Here is a 21072-nt window from a genome sequence, read left to right on the forward strand (position 1 = left end):
GCATCCCCCAAGGCTGACTTTCTAGTGTCGCCTTCTGTGACGTGCATTATCCCGCGCAATCAGTGCTCGGGATCGCAGCAGGAATGCCTGCTTGACCACAGCGATTGCCCAAGATAATGCTTTTCCTGGCCAGAACCCGCAGCTGTGCCTCGAATACGCGAACACATGACGCATTATACCCCTTGGGCACCTTATCAGCGCAGCATCACTATCTGTCCCTCATCGCGCAAGCAGCTTTGGCACTTGTACCGAGCACACACCCACCTCGAGCGGCATGAGCACCACTCCGCGGGTGTGCAGCTTAGCGCCTGCCGGAGAATACCCCTGGAATGGAACTCTCCCATGTGCATAGGGAGTAGCAAGGGGATCACCACGAGGTTTGTAAACGCCCGCATGTGAGGGCCCATTATGACGCTTTGGCTTGTGCCGCCCAAGCGCGGCTGTTTTTGCAATTGTTCCGTCAGGCGCATTTCCAGCAGCGACCAAGGGGGTGCGTCTCTTATCTGGGCCGGTAGGTTGATGAGCCCAGCGATGGGCAGAGATAATGCAAGCGAGTTTTAGTGCATGGGCTTTCTGGTTTACAGAAACTGATGGAAAGTTATGCTGAAGGCTGTGAGAAGGGGAGTAAAATGTTCAAAGAGGAAATGCCGGGGATTTTTCTGTCGCGTGAGGAAATTCGCGCCCTGGCTGGTATTTATAGGCAGCGAAAAAGGACAGCATAGGGACAGGCGCACACATCAGGGGCAGGAATTGCCTGGACGGACCTGGAGGAGGCTCTGGGCTCTCGCGCTTGTGCGGCGCTGCGAGCACGAAGTGCCGGTCGGTCTTCACCATATTCACTTGTGGAATCCCGGAGCTGGCCGGAGGAGAGGCATGGGGTGCTGCATTCGGTGCTATATGCCCCTTATCCATCAGAAGTAATGTCTGGCATATGACTGAACGTCAATGAAGAATGCGTTTTGTCGCTTTTGAGGCCATGATCTCTGGAGATAAGGCGCGTGGACATGCAAACAAAAGCGCCCCTGGGGATTGATGTAGCATTGGTCTCTATTCTGCAGAGCCCGGCCAATTGGTGCTCTGCGATCGCTGCGCGATAAAGAGAAAAGAAGAGCGGTCGGGATATCTGCTGTACGCAGGCTCGGAGAGGGATCTACCGGCGCCGTTAATGTGACATCATGACAATTTGCCGCGTTAATGCCCAGCGGACCCAGCCATGGCCCACTGCGCTTTACGGGTTGGGAGTGGGCCTTTTGGTTCCGGGGCCTTCCGAGTCGTGCTGGAGAGCCGGCTACTAGGCCCCCATTGGTTCCGGTCCTCGCATCTCGGAGCCCATCGGCATTTGAGCCACAGCAGTTTGCCGCTGCGGGTGCGCCGCAGTCTCGCGGGGGAGATGCGGCAAGAGTGCCCAGCAGCAAGAGGGAATCCGGGAGTATAGCGTCAGCGCATAGCAGTACCTAGCCATCACTGCGCGCTGATGCACATACTGCACGCTACCTACCGCATGCAGCAGCACAAACCAGCGTTCCGAGTTTCTGCTAGCGCACACACCAAGGGGAATTTAGCCCTTGCCGCCGCATCATGGCTGGCAGCAGAGCGAGCCAGACCCTCAGGCCATTGTAAACACGCCGAATGCCCGGTCCAGCCGGCCCCCAATATGAGCAAACCGCACGAGCTGCTACTCTGACATGGCGGCCTCGCTCAGGGGTGGGGCTACATGCAGACAATCATCCAATACATGGTGCTCCATCTATTGCCAGGCACAAGTGGGGCCACCACCCCTTTGCCTGCGCCAGCCGTTCCGTAACACACCAGGCTCCGGCACAATCCGGGCAGGAGAGGAGGCATATACAGGATGCATGCTGGCTGGCATGCGCGCGCGGGTATGCTGCCTGTGCGCAGAACAAGACGCAAGTTTGCAGCCGGGAGGGGTCAGTGCCCCAGGCCTGCAGCGGCCGGCAGCCACGGCGAGATTGGTCTGTGATAGGCAATCCACCCAGCTTTAATTTCGCTATTTTTTGTTTCAGCTGCTTGTTTCCTGGTCATGGCGAAAGCGTCAAATAATCTCGCCCGCAGCGGCCCTTTTTTCTCGTTGCGGGCCGTTGCCGGGGGGTGTGTGACGAACCTCCCCCCAAACCTTGGGATTTCCGGGCGTCTTTATTGGCGCAAAATCGATCCAAAATGCCAGAAGCTTTGGGCGGTGGGGGCCTGGCGAGCTAGAGCAAGTGCGAAAGTCACGCTAAGCGCAATATACTGGACGCGCGCTAGTCTGGATCGCGAGTATAAAACCCCCGGGGCATTTCCCTAAGCGTTTCTAAAAATTTTCTCTACACCACAACCAAACCTCGACTCTTCACACCCATCAAAAAACACAACCCAAACAATGTCCACTGTTGCTGAGCAGATCAACGCTGTCCGCGCCAACATCCGTCGCCGCGACCCCGACCAGAAGGAGTTCCTTCAGGCGGTCGAGGAGGTCTTCGAGTCCCTCGCCCCCGTCTTCGAGAAGGACCCGCAGTACCTCGAGGCCTTCGAGCGCCTGGTTGAGCCCGAGCGCCAGATCGTCTTCCGTGTCCCCTGGATTGATGACGCCGGCAAGCAGCAGGTCAACCGCGGCTTCCGTGTCCAGATGAGCTCTGCCCTGGGCCCCTACAAGGGTGGTCTGCGCTTCCACCCGACTGTCAACCTGTCGGTCATCAAGTTCCTGGCCTTCGAGCAGACCTTCAAGAACTCGCTCACCACCCTCATGATGGGTGCCGGTAAGGGTGGCTCCGACTTCGACCCCCGTGGCCGCTCCGACCGTGAGGTCATGGCCTTCTGCCAGTCCTTCATGACCGAGCTCCACCGCCACATCGGCTCGGACACCGATGTGCCTGCCGGTGACATCAACGTCGGCGCCCGCGAGATCGGCTTCCTGTTTGGCCAGTACAAGCGCCTTGCCAACAACTTCACTGGTGTCCTCACCGGTAAGGACCTCGCCTGGGGTGGCTCGCTGATCCGCCCGGAGGCCACTGGCTACGGCTGCGTCTACTTTGCGCAGAACTACCTTGCCCACAAGGGCGAGGCCTTCGAGGGCAAGCGCTGCATTGTGTCGGGCTCCGGCAACGTCGCGCAGTACACTGCTGAGAAGCTCCTGCAGCTTGGTGCTGTCCCCATCACCTTCTCCGACTCGAACGGCTACATCCTCGAGCCCAACGGCTTCACCCAGGAGCAGATTGACCACGTCAAGGAGCTGAAGAACGTCAAGCGCGTCCGCATCTCCGAGTACTGCGCCTTCTCGTCCACTGCCCAGTACTTTGCTGGCAAGAAGCCGTGGGAGGTTGCTGCCGACTACGCCTTCCCCTCGGCCACCCAGAACGAGATTGACGAGGAGGACGCCAAGGTCTTGGCTGCCAACGGTGTCAAGGGTGTCTTTGAGGGCGCCAACATGCCGTCCACCAACGAGGCCATCGAGGTCTACAAGAGCGCCGGCTTCATGTTCGGTCCTGCCAAGGCTGCCAACGCCGGTGGTGTCGCTGTCTCTGGCCTCGAGATGGCCCAGAACTCGCAGCGCCTGCAGTGGACCCGCCAGGAGGTCGACGACAAGCTCGAGAAGATCATGAAGGACATCTTCAACAACTCGCTTGTCGCTGCCGAGCGCTACGGCCTCAAGGGCGACATCCAGGCTGGTGCCAACATTGCTGGCTTCATCAAGGTTGCCGACTCGATGATCAGCCAGGGCTGCGTCTAAGTTTCCTTCTCCCCGACCAAACCTTGTCCATTTAGCAAACTTTAATCTCCCAGTTTTGTACCAAAAAATACTCGCATTCCAAAAATCAAGATCAAAAAATAGCGCAGCTGACGTGTTTCATGCGCTGCTGGCGCCAGCGCAACGCCAGGTCAAACTCATGCGCACCGCAGAGCTCGGATCTTAGTAATTGCTTTTTTGAGCTATGTGCATGCGACTCCCCTGAGACCCCTTAAATTAACGAGTATCGCCAGCGCGCAAATAACCGGCATTTCGCTTGTGCTTTGTAGGACGTGAAGATGGACAGGGCTCTTATTGCACAATCTTAAACAACTTATACACTGCAAAGCAACATTTTGCGATGGGGCAAAAAATGTGGCGGGGTGCCACCTCGCAGTCTGGTATTGGGTAGTCGGAACGTTATCAACGAGAGCCTGCGCCAGCAAGCAACACGCTGGAGATTTACTCCTGGGCGCGCTTGAAGGCCTCGATCTTCTGGCGGACGCGGTCCTTGCGCTGCTTCGAGTTGAGGGCAACACGGTTGAAGCGCTTGTACGAGCCAGCAGCCTTCTTCTCGGTGGGCTTGGCCGACGGGTCGGCACGGATGGCCTTGTGGGCCGCGGCGTACATGTCCTCAAGGTCGTCGGCGGAGACACCGGCGGCGATGAAGCGCGAGAACTGGCGCTTGTAGCGGTCCTCGTCCTCCTCCTGGAGAGTGCGCATGTAGTCGGCGACGTGACCACCGTAGATGTAGCTGCGGAGGGTCTCGGCATCGAGCTCCTCGGACTCGACATCGAAGCCAGGGAAGCGGCGCTCCGAGTGCGGCACGAAGATGCCACCGTCCGAGGCACCCTTCATGGCGGCGAAGACCTTGGCACCGGTGGTGGTGCGCTTCAGACCAACATCAAGGAAGGCCTTGAACGGGCGGGGACCGTCCTCGATGGCCTCGACCTCCTGGACGGAGCCGTCGATCTCGGGGAAGCCCTCGTACTTGTCAGCGAGGCCAACCTTGGTCAGGGCGCGGCGGGCGACCAGGAGACCAGTGGCGTAGGCAGCAGCCCAGTTGGTCAGACCAACCTTGACACCGTAGCGGGGCAGCTCGTGCGAGTAGGCGGCGGCCAGGACAACGTCACCGACGATCTTGGCGTACACGATCTGGCAGATCACGTCAGTGTTGGTGAAGCGGACGACCAGGCGGTACTTGGGGGCGTTGTACTTGTTCTTGGCCTGAGTGACCAGGCGCTTGCGAGCAAAGTAGTCGGTCTTGCCCTCTATAATGCAAACAGTGCCGGAATTGGGTTTAGTTTACATCGTCCGAATTCGGCTGTTCAAAAAGGCACCAGCATACGCCAGCTGCGGCGAACTCGGCAGGCGGGGGATCGTCTTTGGTCAGATAGGGGCGAAAGATTTGATCATCACCAAGAGCACGACTCGTTGGAAGGCTCCTGAAACTCGGATGAACTATACTTTTATACATCATCACACCAGAGAGCTTGCCCCGCCCGCGTCAAAGCACTGCGCGTCAAGCAGATGAAATATACGTACCACGGCGACGACGGTACTTGACCTGGTAGCGCTTGAAGTAAGCCTTGTTCTTCTGCTGCTTAACGAACGGCTACAAGGTGTGCGGATTTGAAATTCGGCGTCGTCTGAAATTAGCAAAAACAGCATCCCGCCAGTAGTTTAATATCGAAAGCCAACAGAGTCTATTGCAATTTGCTCTGATGCTGCGTCCTCTCCCCGCTGGGATCTCTGATGCGTACCATGATGGATGCGAATAAAAATTTCCTTAGATACCCCGCTGGACTAATAAAGAGAAAGATCTCAGCCCGCTCCCTGAGTTGCACTAGCTGGTAAGCCCAGACGCAAACTGCGCCGCAGAAAAAAGTTTGATAATATCAACAGATCACCAGAGCAGCAGCGAAATATTAGATCAGATCAAGACCACCGGTCTGAGGCTTGCCATGGCAGCATTTGCCAAACAACGCCTTGCTTCTATGTATATGGTGCCGTATACGTGGCGCAAGACCCAGATATGCAGAGAGCACAAAAAATGCAGACCCATTGTACTGTCAATACATAGAAATGTGGTTTTTTTTGGAGTGCTTTATATTAAAGAGATGGATGTACCAGGAGTTAAGCTTTCTAGTAGGCAGCATAGGCGTTGTGGACAGGAGCGTGGTACTCGGGGACAGGAGCATGGTAGACCGGAGCTGGGGCGTGGTACTCGGGGACAGGAGCATGGTAGACCGGAGCTGGGGCGTGGTACTCGGGGACAGGGGCGTGGTAGACCGGGGCAACATAAACCGGGGCAGGCGCATGGTACTCAGGGACAGGAGCGTGATACTCAGGGACAGGCGCGTGGTACACGGGGGCGGGAGCATGGTACTCCGGAACCGGGGCGTGGTACTCGGGGACAGGAGCATGGTACTCGGGCTTGGGAGCAGGAGCGTGGTACTCGGGGACAGGAGCGTGGTACTCGGGCTTGGGAGCAGGAGCATGGTACTCAGGGGCAGGAGCATGGTACTCAGGCTTGGGGGCGGCCACGTAAGCGGGCTTGGCCTCATAAGCTCCCTCACCAGCGAGGGCAACAGCGACAAGGGTAGCGACGGCAGCGAAGGTCTTCATGGTTGATGTAATTACGTGGGGTTAATGTGTACTCTGGGCAGAGAGCAATGGAGAGGAGCGAAGAAGCAAATGAGGAATGGCTATGACAAGTCATTTCCGGGACCGGACTACCTTCCAGCATTTATATGCGACTTGCTGGCTGCCATTGGAGACCGGGGCGACTCGAGTTTGCACTTTACAGCCTGCTCACAACGACAGGTTGTGTTGTGCGAATTTGCTCAGGCTGTTGACTATATTCTCGCAGCCACTGCGTTGCGCAATAGTGCCACTGGTCTGTGTTTGCGTCTCACGCAGATTCCTTGCCAGGCAAGAGCCATATTCACAGTGTTTGCGGCTGGCTGGCAGCAGCTAGCCAGATGTCGAAATGGCCGCGAGGATATTGTTCTGCGGGGAAGGAAAATGCCAGCGGCTTATGCTGGCCAATTCCACCATGTACACTAGCGCAGTGAATAAACCCCTTGGTCTATATTGTCCTGTAATATAATCGCTGGCAGTCTACTAAATGGTAAACAAGAACAAACAGCTTGGGCGCTGGCTGTTGATATTGGAAGACCTTGCGCCACACGTATTGACCTATGCACTATTCCCGATGCTCCAGCTGCAGAATATGTGGCGCGAGAATAAGGATATTCGAAACAGCTCCTTAGGACAGACAGCATACTAGCCCGTAGACCGAAGGGGTTTGTGTATGTTTGCCCTTCTTCACCCTCTTTGCCAATCAACCAATTCCATTCACGTCTCCCCTCTCCCTACCTTTACGAACCCGAACGAAACCCGCTTGCTCATTGCGATACCTTCGTCACGACCTTTACGACAGCCAAACAAACATGCGCTTATTTGCGATTCCTACCATGGCCTTGGCCATGGGACCAGTTCTAGCACTTCCAACTCCTCAGGATCCGTTTGCAGCAGTGGCAAACGGCCTGGAGGCTTCGATTTACGCAAATGTCGCGGATGCACTTGCGCTAGACCCGAACCTTGAGGCAGCTGGATACCTACCTCAGCCACCTGTGCCACAGGTTCCATCTACCATCCCTGGATACGAAACAGCTGCTACTCAGCAATTCCTGGGTACTGCAGTTCCTGCAGCATATGATTCGGCTGCCCCGGCGGCACCAGCTGCTCCTGTGGCTCCTATGGCTCCTATGGCTCCTGTGATTGCGGGCACCACTGGGTATGCCGCTGAAACGCTTCCTGGAGCAGTTCCCGAGGAACAACTTACTCCTGATGTCTATGCTCCGGCGCCCGCACCCATTGACTCTGCACCATATGGCGCTCAGGCCGAAGCTCCTGCCCCCGCTCCTGTTCCCGCTCCTACTCCTGTTCCCGCTCCTGCTCCTGTCCCAGTCCCGTTGCCTGTGCCAGTTGCTGCCCCGGCTCCCATCAACAAAGCTGCATATGCAGGTGGTCGTAATACGCCTCTATATGCTCCTGAGTCGCTGCCTGCCCCACTCAACACTGCCGGTTATGATACTGCTGCTCTGCCAGAGGTTCCTGCTGGCTATGCCGCTGGTGCTCCCGCTGTACCTGTCGATATTCCCGAGCTGCTGCCAGCCCCAGCTGGCAACGCTGCTGATATTCCCCACCAACCGTATGAATCTCTAAATCCCGAAAGCCCGTCGTACTCCCCACCTGCGCCTGCTGTCCCTGGAGACGTTCCTACTGGCCAGATCCCAACCGGTCCCATTGCGACACCTGCAGACTACAATACTGTAGGAGAGAATCCTGCAGCATACCCGGACAATGGTGGTGCTAATCCGTTCAACTTCTTAATGCAAGGGCTCACTGATAGCTTCAATGGCTTGGTTAATGGGCTTTCCGGATACGCCAGTGACCCGATGCCTGTCGACGACAGCATACCTGTTGCTGCCCCAGCCGTTGCTGGTTCCTGAGTGCGTGCATGCTGAACAATAAGAATTAGTTTTTTGTAAAAATGTGTTCGTCACACCCGGTATCTACCCTTGTTTCTACCCCGTATTTTCCTCGTTCTAACTATGTTTCTACCATCGTTTCAATCCTGTTATCACAATACATGTCTTTCACAGCATTTATTCATCGGCAACCTCCATACAGGTTTATGATCTATGTCCTGCAATAGCGATCACGCCCGGCACATGTTTTTAGGCACTCCCCCGCCAACCAGCGTCGCAGAGTGCCTATTTAATTCTATACACGCATTACTGGCTCTTGCCAGTTTCGTCCGGCTTCGCTTCTGTCTTTGTCTTTTGGCCCTCATCGCTCTCCACTTTGCCTCCCTCGGTGGCTGCCTTCTCCGCAGCCTGCTTTTCAGCCATCTCCTGCTCAGCCTTCAATTTCTCCTGGGCCCATTCCATCTCTATCCGCTCCCTAGCGCGAATGACCTTTGCTTGCAAGTAAAGCGAGCCGCCCTTCTTCGGATCGTTAGCAGCAAACAAATGCTCGTACTTCTTTAGCATCGACTCCTTGTCGTTGGCGTCGTCCAGGTTCAGGATCTTCAGTGACTCATCGACTGTGATTCCTGACGCCTTTGTCATCTTGTCGCCGTCAGCGACTGCCTTCATGTTGCCAGCGGCGGCGCGCGCGGCCGCAGAGTTTATGTTTGCCTGTTTGTAGGCGTCAACAAATGCCCGGCCGACAATGCGTGTGCCTGTGGCGAGCATGTTAATAATTGCCTTCGGTGCTGACATTTTTATCGTGCCTTAGAACTGTAACTAGTGAAAGGAAAGGTGCAAGAAGAAAGGAAATGGTACGAAGATAAGAGCGGGTTCGGCGAATTGGCGGCCGTGAAAGTGCGAAAAAGCGTCGCTCTCGGTAAGATTTTTGGACTGATCGGCTCAGTTCCCGATTGACAGCGAGCCACGGCTCTGCCATCGAGCAGGCACCTGGTGTGGTCTGCATCACGACGTCAGTCGCAGAGAAGCGCCTGGGCGGGTCGCCAAAGCGGCTACGTATTTTTGCCCTCTTTCTCCACCGAATTTCCACACATTTTCAGCATTCACAAAAGATGGCTTCAAAGACAGAGGCGGCCAAAGTCAAGGCAATTGCCGACACGCTCCGCCGACAGATATTCATTGGCGTCGAGGCTACAGCCGCGCAAGAAAATGCAGCCAAAGCAAGCTCGGGCGGGCAGCAGCCACGGCGCGAGCGACTACTCAATGTGCTGAGCGTCATGGAGCGCGACAGCACCAAGAGCTCGAGCACAGCCAAACCACGTATCTTCTGTATCACGGTAAAGCGGAACCGCAAGTTGCGCCTGCATAAGGTGAAGATGAACGGCAACATTGCGGTAATTAGCAAAACCTGGGGTGTTGACGACGTCAAGGTGATCGAGTTCAAGGAGCCGACACGATTCTCGCTGCACCTGAGCCACAAGTACGACCTCACGTCGGCTGATGCGACACTCGTCGAGGGGTTCGTGCTGATGCTCGTCAACTTTTGCAACAAGTATTCGGCCAAGCCGCCAAAGTACATTAACACGGTGTCGGGCGGTGCTGGCGGGCCAGTGCCGGCTGGTGGTATGGGCAACAATCGTCCCAAGACAGCATATGCCAAGAATGTGCAGCAGCAGCAACAGCAGCAACAGCAGATGCCTGGCACGTCTCCACACACCCCACAGCTTGATGCCAGGGCATTGGGGAAGCAGCAAGGAGTGGGTGCGAATGGTGAAATCGCGTCGAGAAGTGGCTCAAGACAGCCGCAGCAGCAGCAACAACAGCAGCAGCCGCAGACGCGTCAGCACCACAGCCGGATGCCAAGCGAGCAGACCGCAGTGATGCGTCGCATGACAAAGTACGTTGCAGACCATGGGGGAGATGTGTCGGCGCTAGTCCCAATGGGCGCCCAGCCATCCGACGGAATGCCGGAGAACGTCATGGACACCATTGGATTCGACGATGACGGGGATGACGCAGAAGAACTACTACTCGACGAGGCATTCATGCTGTCTGCCGACGAGCTGGTCGGCGATTTTGGATGGCGTGCCAACATCGATGCTGCTCAGCTCGAATCGCGTTTACTGGGCGAGTTGCACAAGCTCGAGTCAGAGAATGTGCTGGATATGCTGGAGGCTGACAAGCAAGTACCAAAGATTGTCAAGGAGCTCGACCAGGCGATTGCACATCTGGAGGAGATGGACGAGATGCTGCGGTTCTACAGCCTTGAGCTCGAGTCAATGGACGATGATGTGCGCAAGATCCAGCTGGAGAACGAGAACCTGAAGATCGAGGAGGAAAACCAGCAGCGGCTACTTGTGGAGCTAGAGAAGATCCTAAAGACCATCACACTATCGGAGGAGGAGCTGCAGACTCTGCGAAACGAATCCCTCGAGACCACCTCCGGCATTGAGCGTGTCGAGCGCGTGGCGGCCTCGCTGAAGCGCATGCTGGGAACAACGCCCAGCGGAAATCTCGGTGGGCTGGAGGCTACCCATGAGAAGCTGAAAAAATACGAGTTTTATAGCTCCAACTTTTCGACGCGTGTGTACGACTACCTCAAGGTCATGTTCCAGTTCAAGGTCGACGGTGTTATGAACGACAAGTCACGTCTTGGGGTTCGTGGGATCCGCCTGCTGTCTGGTCCTGATCCGGTACACAAGGAAGTGATCAAGTATGTTGGACTCACACTCTGGCTCAAGGAGGCGAAGCCCTCAGCCGACAAGGATCTGCAAGGCTTGTACCTACAGTGTATGAACCAGCTATATACCCGACAGACCAAGGAACTGGTGGACTCGTGCCGACCGTACTTCTTCCGCTACCGCCATGATGTGAGCGCCGGCGGAACCAATCCGATCGCGGAGTTCTCATTCTCAACCAATGTAGGTGCTGTCTCTGGTGCCCCTTCCACTGCATCCAACCGTAGACTCAGCCTTGACGGCATCAGCGGTGCAGCCCATATGGCTCTGGCAGGAGTTTCGAAGAGTGGCAACGATGCCAGCACAGCGGGAACCATGGGCGTTACCCCGAGCAGCGAAATGCAGCCTGCCGAGGCGTTCGCCAAGGCGGTGAAGAACGTCGTTGCCAACGTGATTGCCGAGCAGAACTTTGTGTCGGATCTATTTCACTACGTACCCGCCGCACACATCCGTGCTGCGCGCCGTGGTCAAGCAAACGCTGCTGCAGCATTGGCTGGAGGCAACGGTGGTATTGACGATATGCAAGTCAAGGTTGGCGAGCACATTACCTTCTACAATTGGGTCACACAGAACGTTAGGCCCGTCGGCCACTGGGATGCACCGCGTACCAAGCTCGACTCAAAGGGTGTAGTTAGCAGCACTGTTCACTTCGGCACCGTCAAGGAGGTCAAGAGCATGCTGGACTTGCTGTTTGGAAATCTGGTCTCCCAAGTCGACTCGATGGTCGACATGGGCACGCGATTCGACCCGTCACAGGCAATCGGCATGCTTGAGGTTGTGTGCGAAGCGCTTAGTTTGTGCCGCGGCAGCGACCAGGGGTTCCTGCTTAACATCCTGGAAAAGTGCCATGACAAGCTTGAAATGATCTTCCAGAACTTTGTCTCAGAGCAAGCACGCGCCATTGAAGCTACAAAGTTTGTGACCAAGAAGCGCGTTGGCGCGCTGCCTTATGCACGGATCTTCCCGAAATTCGTTGCTCATATCGAGGAACTGATTGGTAACAGCAGCTCGGAGGCACGTACAATCGTCGACCGGGCGTATGGCCGCATCTCGCGACTTATCTTCGATTCGCTGGACTCGCAGCTGCGTGAGGCTGAGCGGAATGTGACGAAGCACTCGGATGACAAGGATGCGCTGAAGGAGCAGCTCAACACATACGTCATGCTGCTCGAGAACCTGTTTGTTCTGCTCAACGGCCTACAGCTGTTCCGTACGGGCACTGCCAAGCCGTACTTCAAGCCGACATTGGACCAGTACATTGAGCAGGCACAGACCCTGCAGCGCAAGGTGACCACAGCCTATAACCGCGACATGCTGAAGCGGCCGATGGGTAAAATGCTTGACTTCTTTGATGCCGTTGAGCGCGCTCTGGCGTCGAATAGCAACCCGCTGAACCTACCGAACCTGAACAAGTCGCAGCTTAAGAAGGTGATCCAGTCGCACAACAGCAGTGCGATGCGCGAGAGTCTGAAGCAGTTGTATAAGCGTGTCGAGAAGCACTTTGTCAACGAGCCACGCCTGAAGCCAATTGTGTGGAAGGCGATGACTGAGGATGTCATTTCCAACTACCAGCGCATTGTGACGTTGCTGGCCAGGGCGTACCAGAGCACCAACATCACGCTTGAATATACTCAGGCCGACCTCAAACGCTGGTGCGATGAGCACTAGAGCTTGAGCTACCACTTAGTCTATTGCCCCTCCTAATTAAAATGTATTTTCAGTCTACAACTCCCAACATGATGGCTATATGAAAGCTGTGAAGTTGGAAATTGGGTGGCAGGCTGATTTAGAGATATGAAGTCTCACCACAATGGGTGCACGGAGCTAGACGCCAGAGTCAGGAATTATGTTTGCGGTGTGACTGGCAGAGCCAGTGCGGTAGTATGCCTCTCGCGCCTCTGTCTGGCGCTGGTTGTCTGCTGCCAATATACGCACGCCTTGGGCTCCTCGGTGGATTGTCGAGCTGCCCCGTGCGCCGAGTCTGCACGTGCCCACTGCTGGTCCACCTGAGCTCTGCGACGTTTTCTGCTCAGCGGTGCTGCCGACCCGGGCCACGCGCTGTCTGCTGCGAGGTCAGATGGGGTACCTTTCAGCAAGAGAAAGCCAGCAGCAGCAGCAGCAGCAGCAGGGGCATCTGGCGAATGGGGTGTGTGTAAATATCAGCAGCGCGTGCAGCGAAATTGCTCCGTGCCTGGAATGCTCGCTGTCCCTGAACAGGTATCCTCGGCGCTGCTGTCTCTTATCGCGCCTGCGATCTAGCCGCCTATCGATGCCTGCTCCTGCCGCTCTCTGGTGCACTCGGCTCTGCTGTTTCATCTGTCTGCTCACTGCCGCCCCCCGTCTTTCGCCTGGCCTACCATTGCGCTGCTGGCGCTCCTGTCTTGTTTGCTGTCGCCTGATGTCATGTTTACCTCTTGCCTCCACTGGGCTGCTCAGACAGGCTGCAGCCAGGCCGCCAGGGTGGGTCCAGAAGGAAGAAAGCGACGCAGGCCATGGATGCGATGGGATGATGGGAGGCAAGGGAGGATCCGGATCTCTGCCAACTCAGAGGAGCGCATGCCTCAGCGGCCGGGAGCAGACAGCAGGGGCCAGCAGGGGCCAGCAGAGGCCAGCAGAGGCCAGCAGAGGCCAGCAGAGGCCAGCAGAGGCCAGCAGAGGCCAGCAGAGGCCAGCAGGGGCCAGCAGAGGCCAGCAGAGGCCAGCAGAGGCCAGCAGCCTGATTCTGCTCGGCACCACAAATGTCAGGCGTGTGCGGTGCCGGCCAAGACCAGCTGACAGCTGCCGCGCCATGTATTCGGAAGCAGCGTTGTTCTGCACTCGGGTACCTAGGGAGAGGCACCAGTCAGCAACGGCAAAAGGGGCTAGTGCAGAATGGTGGTGTTCCTGAATCTTCCACTTGCTTAGCGCCAAACAGCCGCCTCCTCCACCTCTCCACGTCTACACCGCTGCTGCCGCTGCCACTGCCGCCGCTGGCTGCCGCTGCGTATAAATACCGCTGCATCAGCGCCGTGTTTTTTTGCCTGTGTCCAATGCCCGATTAACCACTGCCCAGACTCGCCGCCTCATCCACCACCTTCCAGTCTCTCACCTCTGCCATTGCCATTCTGTCTCAGCTTCGTGCGCCTTGACACCTGCCCTCCCGAAGTTTTTTCCAGCAACCACACACTGGGCTCCGCCGCTTTGACAATCTCCCGCGCCGCTCCGCCGTAGCCTGGGTCAATCGTCCGACTTTGGGTTCGCCTACCTCGTCTGTGCGGGAAGCCGTATCTTGTTTCCACTCTGGCACACTGGGCACAGCAGCCATATAGTGACAGCAGCAGCAGCAGCAGCAGAAACACTAGCAACACCAGCAGAAACACTAGCAACACCACCAGCAACACCACCAGCAAGCCCTCGCTCGGTCCACACAACTACTCGATCGCCTCCCAGACACATTTCATCGACAGTGCGCTTCGAATGAACTCGTAGTAATCCCGAGCCCCGCTTCCCCCACCCCTCCTCTCTCCAAGCAAACCACCTCCTTCTTGTCCTGCACTGCCAGCCCGCTTTCCCAGACAATGGCCCTCGCCCAAACTCTATCTCTGCCGCAGGCATACGTAGGAACACCCGCCGCACGCGATGCCGTGCGGTGCCCGGCGGCCCAGGACACACAGCCCACAGGCGCCGCCGCGGCTATCAGCCTGCCATCCGACGTTATCGATGCCATCGCAGATGCCTTGATAGCAATCGATGTGGGTGCAGCACATGCCACGGCTACATCACCATCGCCATTGTCGCCGCATGCGTCGGTGCAGCGCCTCTGCTCAGCCGCCAATCAGACACACCGCGCGCTGGCGCTCACTGCCGACGCACAGCGGATTCTGCGGATGCTGGCACAGGTCAGCCGCAACTGGCGCCAGGTGCTGCTGCACCGGGCCTGGCGCTCGGTCGAGCTCACCGGGTCCGCCAGCCCCGACGCCCAGACCATCCACGCTTTTGCCGGCGGGTGTGCGCGTCGGCTGGCAGTGCCATGGGGCGCGATGGCGGCGCCGGTCTCATGGCTGACTCAGGCTGCCCATTCCGGCAAGCAGCTCGAGTTCGTCGGCGTCAGCCTCGACTCGGCGCGCCAGCCAGACCGCACCCACATTGACCGGCTCGACGCGATCTTTGGCACCCAGGTGTGGCCACGCGTCGAGCACCTCGACATGTCGTTCATGCCGCTGATCTCGTACCACGGCCTGGCTGCACACATCCAGCGCACGATGCCGGAGCTGGCCACCATGCGGATCGGCGGGTATGTGCCGGCCACGGCGCTGGCCGATATCCTCGGATCCAGCCTGCACCTCAGGTCGCTGGAGATCTCGGCCAGCGTGTGGGCAAACAGCGGTGGATCGGTCAGCACGCTGCGTCGCAGCTCGGCGTCGTCGTGGAGGTCGTCGACGTCGACCGTGGTGCCGCCTGCATTTGGCGATGCTGACGACGCAGAGGCAGCTGTGACCAGCACGCCCAGCGATGCCGATGGCGACCGTCTCGAGCCGTGCTCGTCGTTGGACACGCTGGCAGTAACAGGCGAGGCACTGCGCGCACCCCCGGTTCTGTCGTTTGCTGTCAACCACGCTGCAACCCTGACCACGCTGCATCTCCTCGAGAGCGACTACAAGATCATGAGCATGCTGCGGGTTGGCCGCGTTGACGAACGACACCAGGTATCGGTCGAGTACGGCTCGTCCATCATGGTTCTGCGGCGCAACACCAACGCCGCCAGCACCACCAGCACCACCAGCAGCGGCAATTCAATGACAGTTCACAGCAGCATGTGCTGGACAGCCCTGCGGTCGCTCCACATCCACCAGTACACAATGGCGCCGCGTGAGAACACACGGCTGTGCATATCGGCACGCAACATGCCGGCACTCGAGGAACTGGCGATTGGTAGAATGGAGCCGTGCGACAACCACCACCCAGCACCCACCGCAATGGATGCATCGCAGGTGCCGCAACTGCGTGGACGGTTCGCCAAGCTGGTCCGCATTAAGGCGCCGGTGTTTGACATTGGGTCGCTGCGCGGCGAATGCTCCGGCACTCAGGTATCTCAACATCACAGGCACAGGCGGCGGATCCTCTGATACTGGTCCGTCGATGCTGCCGACTGGCAACGACATCCAGTCACTGGTCTCTGCCGGAATACCGCTACAGCGTGCTGTTGTCTGTGACCCAGGTTGTCCCATTAAGTTTAGTAGCTATGCATCTTGGCCATGCATACACCCTCAATATCAATAATCTAGTAATATGAACGATCCAAAGCGATGACACATGTCGCCATTAAATACCACCTGACAAAACCTGTGGTATGTGGGGTTGGCCCCATGAGATGCATGTGTGATAGTAATTTATTTTTAATAACACATTGAAAGGCATGTACAGGATGGTTGCCTAATGATGAATGCAATAACAAGAGAAACAGCTCGTGGCCACGCATTGAATGTACAGTAGAGCAGCCAACTACTGAGCATATGTGTGAAGTCCCCGAAATGTCTGGTCAGATGGATATCACACTGACGCGAACACGCCCATCGGAGTCGCATATTGGGCGGCTGTTCTTGTGTGTCGAATGTAATAGTTCCTTGTACTCAACGAAGAGTTTCATTCCGACTCCCTGCGATGGACGTACTCCACCCTTCGGCAAGACAACCTGGGCATGATACTCGGTGGGGTAGGCAACATTCGAGATAGCAAGCACAAACGGTCCATTTATCACATCCCTGCCGCGGCCGACATTGTGAAGCCATAGTCCAGTCCACGTTTCGCCGTTTGAGAGACTGAATTTCTTAAGCAAACGAAGCTTGCACTTGACTCCGTGCAGCTGGAACGTCTCACTCATTGCATCCGGAATAAGACAGTCTAGGCTATTGATGTACCAGTGATATGTCTCGTACGGACGATTCCTTCCACTATTCGGCAGCCAGTGATCTCCAAAAGTACGTGTGTCCAGTACGCTGGTCTCTGGGCGAGGTGCTCGAAGGCAAATACGTCAGCCTTGTACTTGTTGTAAATATCATCCAGGCGGCCTCGAATATTGTATCCCTCGCCGTTCGTTGCTTCCGTATACATGTCGAATTCTGTATCAAATTTGTGTTTCCTGGAAACACCGCATTATCCAGGGTAGCAAAGAATGCCAAGCCTGCGATCTCAAGCATACGTGGGTCGTTGCTCAGCCGCGTAATGTGCTTTGTTAGAATCATCTTTTCTCTGTGTGTGCCTCGAGTTCCACGCTGGGTTGCTAGATATTCATGCACCAGATGAAGCATGCCAAACTCATCTACTTCAGAATGGTCGTTTCTGTGGTTTCCCTTGCCACTGCTTTCATGGCGTGAGATTTGGTGTGGGTAATGGGAGCCTATCTGATAGTATGCGTTACCTGAATTGCCCTGTCGACCAACGGGCTCAGTTGGCTGTTGTGTTTGGGGCTGCTCGTCATTCCGCACACCAACACCAAAACCAAATATCCCAGCTGCCCTGGAAGAATAATCAGCAATTTGGCTGCTTTCCATGACCCTGTGTATGTGTTCTGGGTATGTTTGGTCCATTAGAATTGCGTGAAAAATGTGTGCTGATAAAGAGTAGTAAAATATTGTGTAGAGAGGATAGGGGGTATGATTTTTTTTTGGAAGGGCGGCTGTTGCGCATTTATATAATACATTAGGCTGCGCGAAGGTTGCAATGCACCTATTATTAACCTGCACTTCATGCCCAGACATAATTTTCTCCTTTACCAAGGCTTTTCTGATCAAACCTGTCACAGGGTTCTCCACATGCGCGGTAGATGACTACCCATCTGCGGCCACAACCTCCCCATCCCAGACACATCAGCCTTCTGCTGCGGATTGGACAGGGAGCGTATCTCATAATGCGGCGCACGCTTCGGTATTTTTAACAGCCTGTCTGGGTACAGCAATGCGGTATTTGTGAAGGCACTTTAAAAGACGCAGTTGAATACACGCACGCTGGTATTATCGCCTTCCAGGCTGTACTTTTTTCTTTTTTGACGAATGAAGACGTAGGTATTGAAGATTAGCAGGCTGGTTGTCATAAAATGCCGCATGATCATGCGCTTTTCATATTACCAGAACGAAAAGGAGCAATCCATATTATTGGCATTACCTAAAAGGCAAACAACAGAAAATAATGCTACAGTGTATTAGCTGAGCGGATACATGGGCTGCTCACAGTAGCCATTCATGCGGGATCAACATCTCTATGGCATCTACGTGCCATTCGCTTGCAGTCTTAGGAACAGCCTCAAGGGTAACAGGCACAGTAGCTGGGAGATGCATTCGATAGCCTGGCCTCTCAATCACAGGGGCGGCAGTAGCGATGGAGAAAAGTGTATAATGTGCGAGTGTCAGTAGATTCATGGTTTTGGTGTTAGCTATAAATGTGAGATATCGGGTAGCAGGGTGGTCCAGCTAACGACCTTTTATAGTCCCTTTATACATACAGAAGCTTAGACTATATTAGCTAGGCTGAGCCCACGAACGAGTGAATGTTGGCTGCTGAGCATACAGCTAATTAGCCAGTGCACAGCAAACGGGTGCCCATGTATGCGATCATTGGGGGATAAGTGAATGTGGCCACAATGCTCATTGTAGAGACTGAGGAGGGTAATATAAGAAGTGGCTCCTGTCAATTAATTTGAGGGCACTATTGAACATCGGGTGTATACGTTTTTCAATGCCAAGAAACAGAATATCTAAACAGTGCTGGTAACGCCTATTTCTCCTTGGTCTTGTTTTCGTCGTCACTATCCTCCGAATCTGATGGTGACGACGACTCGGATGAGCTCGACGCGCTGCTCTCAGAGTCACTAGCCTGGACCGCAACGGGGATGTCGAGAATCGTAATCCGTGGTTTCCAAGTCGAGTTGGCGGTGCTGAATAGACAAAGAACGTCGGGAACTCAACAACTGTCTGGTATACAAGCTGGGTATGAAGCGGCTGGCAGGGGTCAATGCGATAAAATGTCGGCTTGTTTGCTGGTGTGTCTTGTGCCTTGATCAGCCAGGTAAGCTCGGTGACTGCGCTAGTGGCAAACTTGGCCTTGATGGCATCCAGTGTTGGCCGAGGATGTTCGATTGAATATATGCTCACTGCCGTCGTCGGAGGGCAGACTGATCTTGATAAAGTCCTGCTTAGCACGCTTGCGTGGGGAGACGTGTATCGGCAGCGCTCGAGGTTACAGTGTCAACCGGCTTCTTACTATCGCTAGAGTTGAACAGCAGCAGGCGCTCCCACAGATCCCCAAGCTGGCATACATCGTGGAAGCCGGTCTCGATCCATTTGTCTGCCACGCCCTCCAGCTCAGGCACCGAAACCTCAATGGTCCACACTAGCCGCGAGTGTGACTTTGACCACAGCGTCTTGTTCTGCGCATGTCTCTGGATTCCGGGCTCATATACCGAATACTCACATTGCGGTTCACCCGGGCACGCGTCACGGTATTCTTTTGCGTCAGAGTGAGGGTAGTAGCGCCAGGCCTGCTTGCTGCATTGGCTTTCTGCCCTTGCTTGCATTGCCTGTAGGCACACCTTGCTCCTTGACGAGGCGGGTCAGGTTATCGTGGTCGCGCGAAAGCTCCTGCAAAAAGCCATAGTCGCTCATCAGGGTGTTGGCGTCGTATTCGGCTCGCTTAACAAACTTTGTGCGGTCGCGCTGGCCGCTGCATCCAGTCTCCTGCTTGTGCTCCTTTGAGCAGGCGGCCGAGCATGTGCGTGCCATGCACCCGGGCATTTGTACTTTGCATCGTTGGTCCGGCACTGCTGACATTTTCCACAACCCGCTTCCGCTTCTCACCTGCTTCGTGGTCTGACATCTGTGGTATCGCAATTGGGATGGGGCAGGTAGGTGTTGGTAATACGCGACCTAACCCCTCCAAGAATTTCAGCTCCGGAATTTGAACCGCGAGGGGAGAGTGCCTGGATATGGGGTCCACTCGCTAAAATGCCGGCCGATCCGGCTTGATCATCCCACCCACTGCATCTTCACAATATGTAGCAATTCGACATTTGGGTATTAATAGAATCCCAAGCAAACTTGTATTAGTGCACGGTCAGGTGCAGGCGCATTGGCCTGGGTTGGTGGAGAACTGGAGTGGCACTCGTGGAAAAGACAAGCAGGCAATCGTTGCAGCAGCGAGCATGGGCATGTGAGCGCCGCTGCAAAGGCCGGTATCTGCTTTCACATGCCTACAGGTGTTTGAACACTTGCCTTATTCACGCGAACGCGGCGGTCGGAGCTTTATCTCTCGGTGCACCAGACGCACCAGCGGAGGACAGCAATTCGCCGGCGCATTTGAAGAGATTTTCACCTGCAAAGTGGCTCCTGCCACCACCCACCCACCAGGGCTCGAGGGGTCTATTCGCAGCTTGCGATCATGTGCAGCGAATTGTTTGCTAGATGCATTGAGAGGGGGCGCAGAGGTATATAACGAGTGCAGTAGCCGTGCACTCGAAGAGACTTGCTCCCCCACGCTTTTCTCTCTACTCCCTCGGTCTGTTTCATAAACATTATTCTGCGTCTCTCCGACTATCGTCGTATCCCAGCCCATCACACGCACTTACACGCCATTCCTAAGACACCATCAATGAGCGCAGAACCAAGACCGCACATGCTCTCGATGCAGAGCAAGCTCCCGCGTCTGCCAATCCCGCCGCTTAAGCAGACAATCGACCAGCACCTTGCGGCCATCGCCCCAATAGTCGGAAGTGACCAGGCGGCGCTTGCGGACTCGCACAAGCGGGCAACCGAGTTTCTGAAGGTGGCGGACCGGCTGCAACAGCGCCTGATAGCCTACGAGAGACACAGCCAAACAGCTGGCTCGAGCGGTGGTGGTTCGATTATGCGTATCTGAGCTGGCGCGAGGGCCTGTGCATCAACTCAAACTACTGGATTGCATTCGTCGAGGACCCACATGCCTACGGTCTGGCAACGCCTGCCAGCGTCCTGGTAAGCAACCCCGAGCACCGCCAAGGCAAGGTCTGGGACAGCCGCGAGTACGGCGAGTTCCAGATCCGGCGCGCGGTAAAGTTCATCCAGAAAACCCTGGACTTCAAGGACTTGTTGCCGACGGCCAGAAT

At 55.9% G+C, this 21072-nt stretch overlaps 12 protein-coding genes across 12 annotated transcripts; 6 read left to right on the plus strand and 6 right to left on the minus strand.

Moving 5' to 3' along the window:
• The first annotated feature begins 1907 nt into the window (after positions 1-1907).
• On the plus strand, positions 1908-3837 carry DL89DRAFT_157888 (NADP-specific glutamate dehydrogenase). Its single transcript, XM_040883628.1, has one exon. The coding sequence runs from the start codon at positions 2381-2383 to the stop codon at positions 3725-3727; it is 1347 nt and encodes a 448-aa protein (XP_040739370.1). The 5' UTR covers positions 1908-2380; the 3' UTR covers positions 3728-3837.
• Positions 3838-4186: 349 nt separating this feature from the next.
• On the minus strand, positions 4187-5690 carry DL89DRAFT_276381 (uncharacterized protein; the record flags this gene model as incomplete). Its single annotated transcript, XM_040889392.1, has 3 exons — positions 4187-4995; positions 5270-5339; positions 5688-5690. 3 exons carry the CDS (start codon positions 5688-5690, stop codon positions 4187-4189), a joined length of 882 nt encoding a protein of 293 aa, XP_040739371.1.
• A 112-nt stretch (positions 5691-5802) lies between these two features.
• On the plus strand, positions 5803-6606 carry DL89DRAFT_158384 (uncharacterized protein). The gene has a single exon (XM_040883629.1). It carries the CDS (start codon positions 5810-5812, stop codon positions 6356-6358), a length of 549 nt encoding a protein of 182 aa, XP_040739372.1. The 5' UTR covers positions 5803-5809; the 3' UTR covers positions 6359-6606.
• Positions 6607-7005: 399 nt separating this feature from the next.
• DL89DRAFT_271862 (uncharacterized protein) lies at positions 7006-8399 on the plus strand. Its single transcript, XM_040888950.1, has one exon. The coding sequence runs from the start codon at positions 7180-7182 to the stop codon at positions 8242-8244; it is 1065 nt and encodes a 354-aa protein (XP_040739373.1). The 5' UTR covers positions 7006-7179; the 3' UTR covers positions 8245-8399.
• Positions 8400-8631: 232 nt separating this feature from the next.
• On the minus strand, positions 8632-9012 carry DL89DRAFT_202907 (mitochondrial import inner membrane translocase subunit tim-16; the record flags this gene model as incomplete). Its single annotated transcript, XM_040884010.1, has 1 exon — positions 8632-9012. A coding segment is annotated over one exon (381 nt), but the record flags the coding sequence as incomplete, so codon positions are not given.
• Positions 9013-10232: 1220 nt separating this feature from the next.
• DL89DRAFT_201507 (uncharacterized protein) lies at positions 10233-12605 on the plus strand (the record flags this gene model as incomplete). Its single annotated transcript, XM_040883981.1, has 2 exons — positions 10233-11492; positions 11625-12605. Coding segments are annotated over 2 exons (2241 nt in total), but the record flags the coding sequence as incomplete, so codon positions are not given.
• A 228-nt stretch (positions 12606-12833) lies between these two features.
• On the plus strand, positions 12834-13959 carry DL89DRAFT_158481 (uncharacterized protein). The gene has a single exon (XM_040883630.1). The coding sequence runs from the start codon at positions 13039-13041 to the stop codon at positions 13846-13848; it is 810 nt and encodes a 269-aa protein (XP_040739376.1). The 5' UTR covers positions 12834-13038; the 3' UTR covers positions 13849-13959.
• DL89DRAFT_271864 (uncharacterized protein) lies at positions 13790-14479 on the minus strand. The gene is made up of 2 exons (XM_040888951.1): positions 13932-14479; positions 13790-13906 (listed from the first exon to the last, which is right to left on the minus strand). The coding sequence occupies exon 1, from the start codon at positions 14394-14396 to the stop codon at positions 14202-14204; it is 195 nt and encodes a 64-aa protein (XP_040739377.1). The 5' UTR covers positions 14397-14479; the 3' UTR covers positions 13790-13906; positions 13932-14201.
• Positions 14480-16355: 1876 nt separating this feature from the next.
• DL89DRAFT_271867 (uncharacterized protein) lies at positions 16356-17582 on the minus strand. The gene is made up of 2 exons (XM_040888952.1): positions 17050-17582; positions 16356-16955 (listed from the first exon to the last, which is right to left on the minus strand). The coding sequence occupies exons 1-2, from the start codon at positions 17525-17527 to the stop codon at positions 16480-16482; spliced, it is 954 nt and encodes a 317-aa protein (XP_040739378.1). The 5' UTR covers positions 17528-17582; the 3' UTR covers positions 16356-16479.
• Positions 17583-17971: 389 nt separating this feature from the next.
• DL89DRAFT_271868 (uncharacterized protein) lies at positions 17972-18401 on the minus strand. Its single transcript, XM_040888953.1, has one exon. It carries the CDS (start codon positions 18353-18355, stop codon positions 18164-18166), a length of 192 nt encoding a protein of 63 aa, XP_040739379.1. The 5' UTR covers positions 18356-18401; the 3' UTR covers positions 17972-18163.
• Positions 18402-18655: 254 nt separating this feature from the next.
• On the minus strand, positions 18656-19843 carry DL89DRAFT_271870 (uncharacterized protein). The gene is made up of 6 exons (XM_040888954.1): positions 19754-19843; positions 19525-19731; positions 19407-19498; positions 19152-19386; positions 18897-19086; positions 18656-18870 (listed from the first exon to the last, which is right to left on the minus strand). Exons 1-6 carry the CDS (start codon positions 19806-19808, stop codon positions 18711-18713), a joined length of 939 nt encoding a protein of 312 aa, XP_040739380.1. The 5' UTR covers positions 19809-19843; the 3' UTR covers positions 18656-18710.
• Positions 19844-20579: 736 nt separating this feature from the next.
• DL89DRAFT_296941 (uncharacterized protein) lies at positions 20580-21054 on the plus strand (the record flags this gene model as incomplete). Its single annotated transcript, XM_040890733.1, has 2 exons — positions 20580-20753; positions 20819-21054. Coding segments are annotated over 2 exons (410 nt in total), but the record flags the coding sequence as incomplete, so codon positions are not given.
• Positions 21055-21072: the final 18 nt, after the last annotated feature.

Source organism: Linderina pennispora (assembly GCF_002104995.1).
Source record: "Linderina pennispora strain ATCC 12442 chromosome Unknown DL89scaffold_65, whole genome shotgun sequence".
Classification (NCBI taxonomy): domain Eukaryota; kingdom Fungi; phylum Kickxellomycota; class Kickxellomycetes; order Kickxellales; family Kickxellaceae; genus Linderina; species Linderina pennispora.